Source organism: Emys orbicularis, chromosome 1 (genome assembly GCF_028017835.1).
Source record: "Emys orbicularis isolate rEmyOrb1 chromosome 1, rEmyOrb1.hap1, whole genome shotgun sequence".
Taxonomy (NCBI): domain Eukaryota; kingdom Metazoa; phylum Chordata; order Testudines; family Emydidae; genus Emys; species Emys orbicularis.
Genome location: NC_088683.1, coordinates 371,013,374 through 371,027,911, shown reverse-complemented (window position 1 = coordinate 371,027,911; position 14,538 = coordinate 371,013,374). Strand labels below are relative to the sequence as shown.

The 14,538-nt window shown below is 43.5% G+C and overlaps 2 protein-coding genes across 2 annotated transcripts; one reads left to right on the top strand and one right to left on the bottom strand.

Moving 5' to 3' along the window:
* The first annotated feature begins 600 nt into the window (after positions 1-600).
* On the top strand, positions 601-1,494 carry LOC135873937 (olfactory receptor 52E2-like). Its single transcript, XM_065398569.1, has one exon. It carries the CDS (start codon positions 601-603, stop codon positions 1,492-1,494), a length of 894 nt encoding a protein of 297 aa, XP_065254641.1.
* An 11,660-nt stretch (positions 1,495-13,154) lies between these two features.
* LOC135873930 (olfactory receptor 52R1-like) lies at positions 13,155-14,129 on the bottom strand. Its single transcript, XM_065398555.1, has one exon. It carries the CDS (start codon positions 14,127-14,129, stop codon positions 13,155-13,157), a length of 975 nt encoding a protein of 324 aa, XP_065254627.1.
* Between the last annotated feature and the right edge of the window lie 409 nt (positions 14,130-14,538).

The following is a 14,538-nucleotide window of genomic DNA, read 5'->3' as shown; positions in this document are numbered from 1 at the left end:
AGGATGACAAGGCCAGTTTGCCATTAATTTTTTTGTTGACTGGCATTAATTTTATTCCTACAGTTTTGTGTGGACAAATCACATACCAGCTTTTCCACTATTTCCAAACCTTGTCAAAGATTTTTTTTAAACTTTCTCTTTGTTTTGTTAACACTTTACATTTAACAAATTAATGTCCTGTATTTGCTTTTTTTGTTTGTTTGCTTTGCTTCTGCTGCTGCCTGATTGTGTACATCTGGTTCTGAAGGAGATGTGTGATTGATCAGTTCATAACTCTAAGGTTCTACTGTAGATGTTGTTTAACATCCTTCTTGACAGCTAATATACAGGAAATTATTTCATCCCCATCTTATATGAGTAAATCATGCTGCTTCTTTCCAAATGGAGAACAAAACTATTACTTGAACACATCTACATTTTCTCCAACATTAATACTGTTATCCGAGTAATTAAAATGTCAGTTTTTCACTCTCATGAGAACAGCCCCCAGTAGTGCATGTATTCTCTCACATGGACATTTTCTTTCCAACCAGGTATTTCTACTGTGACAATCATCCTAGACCCTGGGCACATACAGGAAGACAGGGGAACGTATGGTACATGCAGGAGATACCGTTCTACTCCATGTCAGATTCCAACACAACTGATTATACCAACCCCTCCATATTCATCCTGCTGGGTATTCCTGGCCTGGAGGTGGCCCATGTCTGGATCTCCATCCCCTTCTGCACCATGTACATCATAGCAATCTTGGGGAACTTCACCATCCTCTTCATTGTGAAGATAGAGCCGAGCTTCCATGGCCCCATGTACTATTTCCTCTGCATGCTAGCTGTCAATGACCTGGTCATGTCCACGTCCATCCTGCCCAAAATGCTGGCAATCTTCTGGTTCAATTCCAGGGAGATCAATTTCAGTGACTGTCTCACCCAGATGTACATCATCCACTGCTTCTCAGCAGTGGAGTCTGGGATCTTTGTGTCCATGGCCTTAGATCGCTACATGGACATCTGTGATCCCCTGAGACATTCCACCATCCTGACAAACGCTGTCATAGCCAAGATCGGCCTTGCGGTTTTGTTGCGCAGTGGCATTCTCATGCTGCCTCATCTGTTCCTGGCAAGGCAGTGGCCATATTGCAGAACCAACATCATTCCCCACTCGTTCTGCCAGCATATAGCAGTGGTGAATTTGGCTTGTGCCGACATCCATGTCAGTAGTTACTACTGCCTCTCTGTGGCACTTTCTGTGACCGGTCTCGATGTGTTTTTTATCACCATGTCCTATATTCAGATCCTCAAGGCCATTTTCAGCCTCCCGACAAAGGATGCCCACCTCAAGACTTTTCAGACCTGTGGCTCCCACCTCTGTGTCATTTTAGCATCTTACATCCCAGCTCTCTTCTCCTACCTCACACTTCGGTTTGGCCAAAATGTCGCCCTGCATTTCCATGTTCTCGTGGCCAACATGTACCTCCTGGTGCCCCCATGCTAAACCCCATCATCTACGGGGTGAGAACCAAACAGATCTGGGACAGGCTGCTCCAGCTCTTTACTCATAAAGGGACCTAATTTTTTCTCCTCGTGCTCTGGCTCTCAGACTGAGCTCCGTGCAGTGCTGGCTGGTGACGTGGTGCTGGGCCCTTTCCTGAATCACTTACTGGCTAGTCAGAGAGACATTAAACCCTTTCCTGACCTTGCGTGCTTTGTCAGTGTGACAAACTGGGGAACTGGTCAATGTGGAAATCACTGGGTTCTAATTGCTTTTAACTGGACCCCAAAATCCTACTCCTTTACCACCTCTTGTGCCAAGGCAAGGCCCCTGTCCCGCCTCTTCCCCCAAGGTCCTGTCCCTATTGCTTACTCCTCTATTTCCCTCCCCCTGTCAGACACTGGATCATTTCTATCTCCCTCCCCCCCATCTCCAGCTGGAAGGGTTTCAGATTTTTTTTAGGTGTGGCAACCTTAACAGTGATTCTAGGGGCTATTTAGGCGCTTGAAAACTCTAGTTTTCTAGCAGAAATTAGCTGAACAGGCAATATAACTAATTCCTGTATAAAAGAAAGAAAATTAAATAAATATTAGACCCACTCAGCTCTAATGCTAGCATGCTCTGACATCTTGTGGCAAGTCAGTTAAGGGATTCTTGTTAGTTTAATATTTAAATCTATATTCAAACTTCTTTACTAACTCTGTGGAGAGAAAGACAGCATCAGGACCCCTGGGTTCTATCTTAGTGCTAGGAGGCATGTAGGGTGTACTAGGTTACAGCAAGAGGCAGACACAACTGGGGACTGTTTAGGAACATCAGAAAGGCCATACTGGGTAAGACCAATGGTCCATCTAGCCCAGTATCCTGTCTTCAGATAGTTGCCAGTGCCAGGTGCTTCCAAGGCAATGAACAGAACAGGCAATCATCAAGTGATTCCTGCCCGGTCTCCCACTTCCAGCTTCTGGCAAACGGAGGCTAGGGACACCATCCCTGCCCAACTTAGCTAATATGTGGATCTATCCTGCATGGAATTATTTAGTTCTTATTGGGACTCTATTATAGTTTTGGCCTTCACAACACCTCCTGGCAAAGAGTTTCGCAGGTTGACTGTGAATAAATACTTTCTTTTGTTTGTTTTAAATCTGCTGCCTATTAATTTCGTTGGCCAAACCCTAGTTCTTGTGCTATGTGAAAGAGTAAATAAAATTTCTTTATTCAGCTTTTCCACACCATTCATGATTTTATAGACCTCTCTCATTCCCCCCCTTAGTTGTCTCTTTTCCAAGCTGAAAAGTCCCAGTCTTATTAATCTGTCCTCATATGGAAGCTATTCCATACCCCTAAACATTTCTGTTGCCCTTCTCTGTACCTTTTCCAGTTCCAATATGTTGGGGTTTTTTTTAGAGAGATGGGGCGACCAGATCTCCATGCAGTATTCAAGATGTGAGTGTACCATGGTTTTATATACAGGGAAAATGATATTTGCTATCTTATTATCTATCCTTTTCTGTTACCTTTTTTGACTGTCACTGCACACTGAGTGGCTGTTTGCAGAGAACTATCCACATGACTCAAAGATCTCTTTCTTGAATCGTGACATCTAGTTTAGACCCCGTCATTTTGTATGTATAGTTGTAATTACATTTCATCATGCGCATTACTTTGCATTTATCAGCAATGAATTTCATCTGCCTTTGTGTTCCCTGGTCACCCATTTTTTTGAAATCCCTTTACAACTCTTCACAGTCTGCTTTGGATTTAAGTATTTTGAGTACTTTTTTTTATCATCTGTGAAATTTGCCACTTACCTGTTTACCTCTTTTTCCAGATCATCTATGAATATGTTGAATAGGACTGGTCCCAGGACAGATCCCTGCGGGGCATGACTATTTACTTACATCCATTCTCAGCATTTATTCCTATCCTTTTTCCCCTATCAGTTAATGGGAGTGCCTGGCAATGTTTTCATGATTATCTAATGACTCTTAATTTAATTAATGACAAGTGTCATTGTTTACCTGCCCTTATTTACAAACAAACACACTGCCCCAAAGGCAGAAGTTGGGAGCAGCAGATAATTTATCACATATCACACTCAAACTGTGGAGTAGTAGGATTTTATGTTTATATTTTGTATCATTTAGAATGAAAGATAAAGAATAATAAAAAAATAATGTCGCATGTATTAAATGTATTGATGTATAATTTGACCATATCCTGCCAGCCACCCTTTTTGAATAGCAGAAAGCAGTGGCCTAATGAGCCATTTGGTAAAGATGCATCAGTCGGAATCTGTGTCTGGGTTGATTTCAAGGCAGACCTTTGACGGTCATAATTTTGTTGTAGGTTTAGTATTCTAAAATAAGTAAAAGAATGCCATGATTGTTTTCTTTTGCATTGCAACGTGATGTTCCTGTTCAAAATGTTCTGTGTAAATTAATTCTGGTTTCTGTGTGAATGAGGAATGTGTGTGTTAAGAGATAAGTGTGAAGGCCATCGCTGAACCAGATGTTCTAGGGAGGAGCTGGAGACAGACACAAGGGCACCAAGAGGCTGCAACATGCCCCTATTGAAATGTCAGAGGAGGGAAGATTGACGACTCTAAAGATGATTCAGGCACCTATCAGTGAGGACAAGATAGTTGTGATCAAAACCAGCATGGGATAACTCCCTGAGAAACTTAATGAAAGAACAAGATAAAGGATGAGAAGGACAATTTAAGAAAACAAACACTCGTCAAATGGCGATTGATTACAGCATGACAATGCAAAACTCATTGGTCCCAATGAAGGAAGATCACTATATAAACAGGGTGCCTTGCCATGAAACTTTGGGTTCGTCCTGCACTTCCCCTGAGCATCGTGTCGCGAATGACAGAACCCGGCTCCTACCTACCCATGATCTAGCTGGCCACTAGATTGTTCCGGACTCTTGACTGGTAGCTGTACATAGACTGGCAGGACAGTGTGTGTGTGTGTGTGCGTGTGCATGATTGAATGCACATGATAATTGATGTATTTTCAATAAACGCAGTGTATTGCCTTTTTCCCTGAAAAAGATCCTGTGTGCTTCTTATAAGCATAACAACTGTATTGCAGGTAAGAGTTCTCTCTGGGGCTAGGGTGTGCTCTGTGCACAAACCTCAGGTAGAAAACTTAGGAGGGGTTAACCCCCCTGTCCTCTCTAAATGGCACTCTGCCCAGCTGGCCTCCCTGAGCTCCAAGGCTGAGACGGGAGCCGCTCCAGCCTGATAAGGACCCTGCCTGAATGTAGGAGGTGGCCTCGGCTAATCAGAGGCTGCCATTTGTTTATGACCCGACTACTCCCTCTGTCCTACAGTAACTGGACACTGCCAGGTCCCCCTTTTGAACTGGATTTTCTGGTTGACAGCCCTAATTGGCACCTGGACACAGAAGCCAAAAAGCAGACTGTCCAGGTAAAACCCAGATGGGTGGAAACCCCATTATCTCTCATTCGATTGAATGAACCATCTGTAGCCTTATGTCTTTGGGCTGCCTTTTCCTGTACTCTTTGTTCAGGCTCCTTGTACTTAGCAGAAGGAGGCCAGGGCAGAGGCATCTGTCTATAAATAGTTTGCTCATCTTCTCTGCAGAGGGGTGGACATGGAAGGAATGGAACCCAGAAGAGGGAATAGAGAGGGTAGGCATTGTAACAGCGCTGGTAGATATGCCCCTCGTGGAGGTGTTTTTTTAGAGCAAGCTGTGCCAGCGCTGCATCACGACCACACAAGGCACGTTAAAACGCTGACACGGCAGCACTTTACTGTTGCCAGTGTAGATGAGCTCTAAGTTTCTAAGGCCTATTGTGTTTCTTAATGGGCCATTACCTTAAATAAATTTGAAATATTGGTATATAGTTAATATTCATAAGTTTAGGTACAAAATGACATATGCACACAAATAGGGAAGTCATATTCAGCAAGTCATAACTTTTGCAATGATACCTGGCATGATCATAATCCTATCACCATGGTAAATATGGGGGCAGGGTGTTGCTTTGGAGCACAGAATCATAGGACTGGAAGGGACCTCAAGAGGTCATCAAGTCCAGCCCCCTGAACTCATGGCAGGACCAGCACCATCTTCTAGACCATCCCTGACAGGTGTTTGTCTAACCTGCTATTAAAAACATCCAATGATTCTACAACCTCCCTAGGCAATTTATTCCAGTGCTTAACCACCCTGACATGTCCAACCTAAACCTTCCTTGTTGCAATTTAAACCCATTGTTTCTTGTCCTATCATCAGAGGTCAAGGACAATAATTTTTCTCCCTCCTCCTTGTAACAACCTTTTAGGTATTTGAAAACTGTTATCATGTCCCCTCTCAGGCTTCCCTTCTCCAGAATAAACAAACCTCGTTCTTTCAATCTTCCCTCATAGGTCATGTTTTCTAGATCTTTAATCATTTTTGTTGCTCTTCTCTGGACTCTCTCCAATTTTGTTCTGAAATGTGGCACCCAGAACTGGACATGATATTCCAATTGAGGCCTAATCAGGGCAGAGTAGAGTGGAAGAATCACTTCTCGTCTCTTGCTTACAACACTTCTACTAATACATTCCAGAATGATGTTTGCTTTTTTTGCAACAGTGTTACACCGTTGACTCATATTTAGCTTGTGGTCCACTATGACCCCTAGATCTCTTTCTGCATTATTCCTGTATTCCTTCCTAGGCAGTCATTTCCCATTCTGTATGTGTGCATCTGATTGTTCCTTCCTAGGTGGAGTATTTTCATTTGTCCTTATCGAATTTCATCCTATTTACCTCAGACCATTTCTCCAGTTTGTCCAGATCATTTTGAATTTTAATCCTATCTTCCACAGCACTTGCAACCCCTCCCAGCTTGGTATCGTCTGCAAACTTTGTAAGTGTACTCCCTATGCCATGATCTAAATCATTGATGAAGACATAGAAAAGAACCAGACCCAGAACTGATTCCTGTGGGACCCCACTCATTATGCCCTTCCAGCCTGACTGTGAACCACTAATAACTACTCTCTGGGAGCAGTTATCCAACCAGTTATGCACCCACCATATATTAGCTCCATCTAGGATGTATTTCCCTAGTTTGTTAATGTGAAGGTCATGCAAGACTGTATCAAAAGCCTTACTAAAGTCTAGATAAACCACATCTACAACGTTCCCCCTATCCACAAGGCTTGTTATGCTGTCAAAGAAAACTATCAGGTTGGTTTGACCTTATTTGTTCTTGACAAATCGATGCTGACTATTACTTATCACCATATTATCTTCTAGATCTTTTCCAATTGATTCTTTTATTATTTGCTCCATTATCTTACATGGTACAGAAGTTAAGCTGACTGGTCCGTCATTGCCTGGGTTGCCCTTATTTCCCTTTTTATACCTGGGCACTATATGTGCTTTTTTCCAGTCTTCTGGAATCTCCCCCATCTTCCATGCCTTTTCAAAGATAATAGCTAATGGCTCACATATCTCCTCAGTCAGTTCCTTGAGTATTCGAGGATGCATTTAATCAGGCCCTGGTGACTTGAAGACATTTGTCAAAGTAATTTTTAAATGGTTCTTTCCCTATTTTAGCATCTGGACCTACCCTATTTTCACTGCCATTCACTATGTTAGCCATCCAAACACTATCTACCTTCTTGGTGAAAAAATGAAGTAATTAAACACCTCTGCCATTTCCACATTTTCTGTTATTGTTTTTCCCTCTTCATTTAGTAATGGGCTGTGATAGGTGAGGAGGGTAGCACCCTTGTGTAACTGCCCAATCATTCAGTTAGCTATAGAATCCTCCTTAGTAGCTGTATCCAAATTGCCTTAATCCAAAGGGTTAAGAGGTAAGCTTAAAATGATTTGGCACCTGACCAGGGGAACCAATAGGGTAGCTGTACCCTTTCAAATTGGGAAAAAATGTCTGGGTGTGTGTGTCTTTGTTCTCTGGTCTGGAGAGACAAGGCAGCAACAGGTTATAAGGTTTGAGCCAGGTATGGGAAATCATTAGCATCATACCTAGAAACTACTCATTTGGAACCCCAGATATGTAAGTAGCATAGGTAATGTTAGATAGACGCAATTAGGGATCTTTTTTGTTTGTTTTGGTTTGTGGATGTCTCTGTGCTAACCCCAGGTACTTTTGTTTTGTTTTGCTTGGTAACCTTTAAGCTGGACCCCAAAAAGCTATTCTTGGTGCTTAATTCCTGCAGTTGCTCTTTAAAATCTAGCAACAACCTGAGTTCCAGATGTATTTTCTTTCTTCTTCTTTTTTTAAAAAATACCTTTTTTAAAGAACCTGATTGGATTTCTGTGTCTTAAGATATTTGTGCACATGTTTCTTAGTTAGCTGGTAGCAAGAGCTGATTTCTTTTCCTTTCTCAGCTCTTTCCCAGAGGGGGGTGAAAGGGCTTGAGGGTACCCCACAGGAAGGAATTCCCAAGTTCTTCATTTTGATTTTTCAGTTTGCCATGTTGCTCTTTACCACTAGGTTGCTCTTCACCTCCCACACCCCGCCTTTTCCCCACCTGTCCTCACTTTGACTCCCTCTCTGTGTTAAAAGTTAAAAGTTACAATTTTTACAGACACCCCCCCCAAAGATAAAGCAATCGAAAACAGAACAAAACAAGAAACAAAGAAAAAACTAAGTAAAAACTTTACTTTATACAAATCCAGTAAATTCATTATTTTAACCCTTCAGGAATGAAACAGCTGGAATTATTCCTAACTTTCTTGAAGATATGGTTGCCAAGCAAAAGAAATGCACACACTGCTTCTAATCCTAACCACTAACTAATATTTAGAATATGGGCTTTCCTTATTTCCATGTAGCAGAGTTTTAAAATAAAGTTGAATATAAAGTAATGCAAAATTCCTTGTTACTAAATTTATACAACAAATTGGGCAAATATTAATATGATTTTATCAGTTTTTATTAAATGTTTTACCTAAGGTAATAACTTGTTTACATGTTTAACCTTTTTATTTTTTATTTTTGTTTGCCTTATTTTGTACACTTATAAATAGAATTCTGGCACAATTTGTTTTTAATTGTAAGTTTGCCCTGTATGTCATGTGTGTTGTCCTGTGTTGTATTTTGTGTGACACATGACTACTTTTTATTATTTTTATTTTGTTCCAACAAAATTAAAGTTTATACCCTTTGAAATATATATATATATGTGGTACCATACAATTTTAATATCATGGTTGGGGTATAATAATAGTATTAATAATACATTTTTGTTGTTTGTGTCTGCAGTTAGGGTTATTGGCGATGTAGTGGCATCTTACACATGTGTTGTGTTCCTGGGTAACACTACTCAAATGGATAAGGACAGATAGCTGTGTCTGTTGCCCATCAAGAAAACTTAGCTCTCACGATGGGACGTAGAAGAAACACACCTCTGTAAAAAAGCATGTGAGGACATGTGATATGCTCATGTGACCCTGGACTCTCTCTTGGGCCAGTAATTTACTAGGCACCTGGGCTGTGGGCTTTGTTTGGGACAGTAAAATTCCATGCACAGGGCAAAGGATATGAAACGGCCCCTGAGACATCCCCACCTTGTCTTCATTTCCTGCTTCATTTCTCTGGTCTGGATTTCTATCAAGGAAGCTCTCAAAGAAGCGACCTCAGGAGGACTGATGACCCCCAAGCTCTTTGGATGACTCCAGAGAAACTTTTGGAAGCTAGCAGTTTATTCCATCACAGCTAACTGAAAAATCACTTGGATGTATCTGATATATTAACCATAAGAACATCAGAACGGCCATACTGGGTCTGACCAAAGGTCCATCTAGCCCAGTATCCTGTCTTCTGACAGTGCCCAGTGCCAGGTGCCCCAGAGGGAATGATCAGAACAGGTAATCATCAAGTGATCCATCCCCTTTCACCCATTCCCAGCTTCTGGCAAACGGAGGCTAGGGACACAATCCCTGCCCATCCTGGCTAATAGCCATTGATGGATCTATCCTCCATGAATTTAACTAGCTCTTTTTTTAACCCTGTTATGGTCTTGGCCTTCACAACATCCTCTGGCAAGGAGTTCCACAGGTTGACTGTGTGTTGTGTGAAGAAATACCTCCTTTTATTTGTTTTAAACCTGCTTCCTATTAATTTCATTCGGTGACCCCTAGTTCTTGTGTTATGAGAAGTAGTAAACAACACTTCCTTATCTACTTTCTCTACACCAGTCATGATTTTGTAGACCTCAATCATATCTCCCCGTAGCCATCTCTTTTCCAAGCTGAAAAGTCACAATCTTATTAATCTCTTCTGATATGGAAGCCGTTCCATACTCCTAATTATTTTTGTTTCCCTTTTTGTGAACCTCTTCCAATTCCAATATATCTTTTTTGAGATGGGGCGACCACATCTGCACATGGTATTCAGGATGTGGTTGTACCATAGATTTATATAGAGGCAATATGATAATTTCTGTCCTATTATCTATCTATCTCTTAATTATTCCCAGCATTCTGTTCGCTTTTTTGACTGCCACTGCACATTGAATGGATGTTTTCAGAGAATTATCCACAATGACTCCAAGATCTCTTTCTTGAATGGTAACAGCTAATTTAGACCCCATCATTTTATATGTATAGTTGGGATTCTGCTTTCCAATGTTCATTATGGTGCATTTATCAACATTAAATATCCTCCACTCATTTGGTACAGAAGCTGACTTAAATGATAGGTTACTGACTACAGTTAGTAGTTCTGCAATTTCTCTTTTGAGTTCCTTCAGAACTCTTGCATGAATACCATCTCGTCCTGGTAACTTATTGCTATTTAATTTGTCAATTTGTTCCAAAACCTCCTCTAATGATACCTCAATCTGGGACAGTTCCTCAGATCTGTCACCTAAAAAGAATGGCTCAGGTTTGGGAATCTCCCTCACATCCTCAGCCATGAAGACCAATGCAAAGAATTAATTTAGTTTCTCTGCAATGACCTTATCATCTTTGAGTGCTCCTTTAGTAACTCGATCGTCCAGTGGCCCCACTGATTGTTTAGCAGGCTTTCTGCTTCTGATGTACTTAAAGAAATGTTGCAATTACTTTTGAGTCTTTTGCTAACTGTTCCTCAAATTCTTTTTTGGCCTTCCTAATTGTATTTTTAAAATTCATTTGCCATTTAAATCTCTTCTGCTTTTCTTTTATTATTAACCCCAGGGCTGGCTCTAGGAGTTTTGCTGCCCAAAGCAAAAACAATTTTGGCCGCCCCCCCCCCCCGTTTTTTAATTACCCCACCCCCAGCCCCGCCTCAACTTCCCCCTTCCCCAAATCCCCAGCCCTGCCTCCTCCCCGCAGGCTCTCAAGCCTAGGAAGGAGGGGGGGGGAGCAGCGGCGCGCGAAACGGCTGATTCACTCGCCGCGGCCGCTCGGGATCTCCCCCTCCCTCCAAGGTTTGAGAGCCTGGGAGGGAGGGGGAGACTCCGAGTGGCCGTGGCGCGGGCGCCGCTTCCCCCCTCCCTCCCAGGCTCGCAAGCCTGGGAGGGAGGGGGAGCAGCAGCGCGCAAAACAGCTGATTCGCGCGCTGCGGCCGCTCGGGATCTCCCCATCCCTCCCAGGTTTGAGAACCTGGGAGGGAGGGCGAGTAGCGGCGCGGGAATCAGCTGTTTCGCGCGCCCTGGTGCGCGAGCAGCAGCAGCAGCGGAGGTGAGCTAGGGCGGCCGGGGCACATTTTTAGGGGCGGCATTCTGGTGCCGGCCATGCTGCCCCTAAAAATGTGCTGCCCCAAGCACCAGCTTGTTTTGCTGGTGCCTAGAGCTGGCCCTGATTAACCCTTTAGTTTTTAGTTACTAATGCATTGGCCGCAGCATGATCCTTGGGTAAGATTTGAGTTATATACTGGCCTGGCTATGTGGCTGAGCTCTTGAGATGAGAAAGATCCTATATGTGGTGAAATTTGTTTTCACTGTCCACTCGTCCTGGACTCCCGTGTCCAGATGGTGATCCAGGGGCTATGTGCCTAATGAGATGTCACTTTTTTTGCTTCCAGTTAAGCAGTGTGGTGACACCAAAGTTTAAGTTTGTTACTGGCTTGGTACAATCTAGCGGGGGTGAGTCTGCCCTATTTCTCAGCAATTTGTCCCAAATTTGTCAGCCTCAGCTGTGTTCCACTGAAGCATGGTGACACATGGATACCAATGACAATTTCTTCACAAACTCCCAGTAGATATCCCCCTCTAAAAGATCGGGAAACTGAGGCAGCCGGAAGGGTTTAGTCTCTCTCAGATCTGGCTTGTACAGTCCATGCAAGAGCAAAGAGACCTGGTGCTGTCACTCCATTGATTTATCTATTTCAGGGGACTTCCCCTGATCTCAGCAGGGCTGCACCCATTTACACCAGCTGAGGATTTGGCCCAAGCCATTTAACTAGAGATAAAGTATCAGCAGAGACCAGTAAGCTGGAAGTGAAGAGTCCCAGCTCTGCCATGGATTCGTAGGGTGAGGTTGGGCACAGCCTCTCCATGCATTAAATGGAGATTATTTTTTATTATGTGTAATATGCTGCTACTAAAAGGCCCTAATCAGGGCCTACAAGTCACACCTTGCACTGATTTGGTTCCTAAAAGCACATTCTTGGGCCTCTATCACTGTGTACAGTTCTAGGCAGTGTTTGGTCCCTGGCAAACAAGAAAGACAAAGCTGAAGACTGAGCTGTGTGGCTGTACTTTGTAACTGTTTCTTTAATCAATTCCTCCTGTTTAAGGAGGACGGCAACTTCACTGATCACAACACAAAAATAGCCTCACTGCATCTAATGCAAGTGAGCGGAGCAATGCCAGTTCATGGCTATAGCAACGGTGCTGGCGGGGTCAAGACTTCCAGTCCCCATTCTCACCTCTGCCATTGACTCATTGTGTTGCCCTGGGCAAATCACTTTACTGCTGCTTGGCTCAGTCCCTCCATGACATAGTGATAATGTTACCTAGCAGCCTAGGTAAAGAGCTTCTAGATCATAGAATCATAGAATATCAGGGTTGGAAGGGACCTCAGGAGGTATCTAGTCCAACCCCCTGCTCATGGCAGGACCAATCCTCAACTAAATCATCCCAGCCAGGGCTTTGTCAAGCCTGACCTTTAAAACCTCTAAGGAAGGAGATTCCACCACCTCCCTAGGTAACACATTCCAGTGCTTCACCACCCTCCTAGTGAAATAGTGTTTCCTAATATCCAACCTAAACCTCCCCAACTGCAACTTGAGACCATTGCTCCTTGTTCTGTCATCAGGTACCATGGAGAACAGTCTAGATACATCCTCTTTGGAACCCCCTTTCAAGTATTTGAAAGCAGCTATCAAATCCCCCCTCATTCTTCTCTTCTGCAGACTAAACAATCCCAGTTCCCTCAGCCTCTCCTCATAAGTCATGTGTTCCAGCTCCCTAAACATTTTTGTTGCCCTCCGCTGGACTCTTTCCAATTTTTCCACATCCTTCTTGTAGTGTGGGGCCCAAAACTGGACACAGTACTCCAGATATAGTGACAAAAAGCATCATGCAGAGCGTATGTAAGACTCAGCTTCATTGTTCAAATTCAGCCCCTGGGCAATGAGGTGCTATGTACGTGTGTATATATCGAATTAATGGAAGCTGCGCTGCTTGTCTCCCTCCCTGTGAGATACTGAAGCCGGTCTCTGCCCAGCATCTCACCTTCCCAGCTAATGCTGGGGTTTATCCTTCTGCCTTGGTGGAAGAGGAGGAGTAAATAGCCGGAGCAGACTGTTCCGGATCTGTTTGGTACTCACCCCATAGATGATGGGGTTCAGCATGGGAGGCACCAGGAGATACACGTTGGCCATGAGAACATGGAAATACAGGGCCACATTGTGGCCAAACCGGTGTGTGAGGAAGGAGAAGAGAGATGGGATGTAAGAGGCTGAAATGACACAAAGGTGGGAGCTGCATGTCCGAAAAGTCTTGAGCCGGGCGTCCTTTGTTGGTAGCCTGAATATGGCCCTGAGGATCTGAATATAGGACATAGTGATAAAAAACAAATCCAGACTGGCCACATTGAATGCCACAAAGAGGCCGTAGTAACTACTGATGCGGATGTCGGCACAGGCCAGTTTCACCACAGCCATGTGTTCGCAGTATGAGTGCGCGATGATGTTGGTTCTGCAATATGGCAATTGCCTTGCCAGGAAGGGTTTGGGGACTATGAGTATTGCCCCGCGCAGCACCACAACTATGCTGAGCTTGGCTATGACACAGTTTGTCAGGGTGGAGGAATATCTCAGGGGATCACAGATGGCCACGTAGCGATCAAAAGCCATGGCCACAAAGATTCCAGATTCCACTGCTGTAAAGCAGTGAATAAAGTACATCTGAGTGAGACAGGCACTGAAATTGATCTCCTTGGAATTGAGCCAGAAGATTGCCAGTATTTTCGGGAGGATGGATGTGGACAGGACCAGGTCGGTGACAGCCAGCATGCAGAGGAAATAGTACATGGGCTCATGGAGGCTTGGCTCTATCTTTACGATGAACAGGATGGTGAAGTTCCCCAAGATGGCTATGATGTACATGGTGCAGAAGGGGATGGAGATCCAGACATGGGCTGCCTCTAAGCCAGGTATGCCCAGCAGGATGAAGGTGGAGGGGTTGGTGTAATCAGTTGTGTTGGAATCTGACATGGAATACGGGAGAATTGTCCAACTCTGAGGCAGAAAGTTGTCTCATGAATGCACCACACGTTGCCCTGACTTCCTCTATGTGCACAGATTCTGGCAGGATGGTCGCATTATTAATGCCTGGATGGGGAGACAAAATGTTAATATGAGACACTGCATGCGCTACTGGAAGCTGTTCCCTTGGGTGAAGCCAATTGCTTACTCTGCGTACACTGAAAAGTGAAGTTTTAATTATTCAGATAAACAAATCATGAACAACTGTCACTACTAATGCCAATTCCACATTTTATGGTACTTCATTCATCAATAATTCCTACACATCGTGGTGTGGAAAACCTTGAAAGGCACCAGCAGGATACATGAGTGTGGATACTGGTTATCTCTTATTATTCCTTACTACAATGAAACCCAG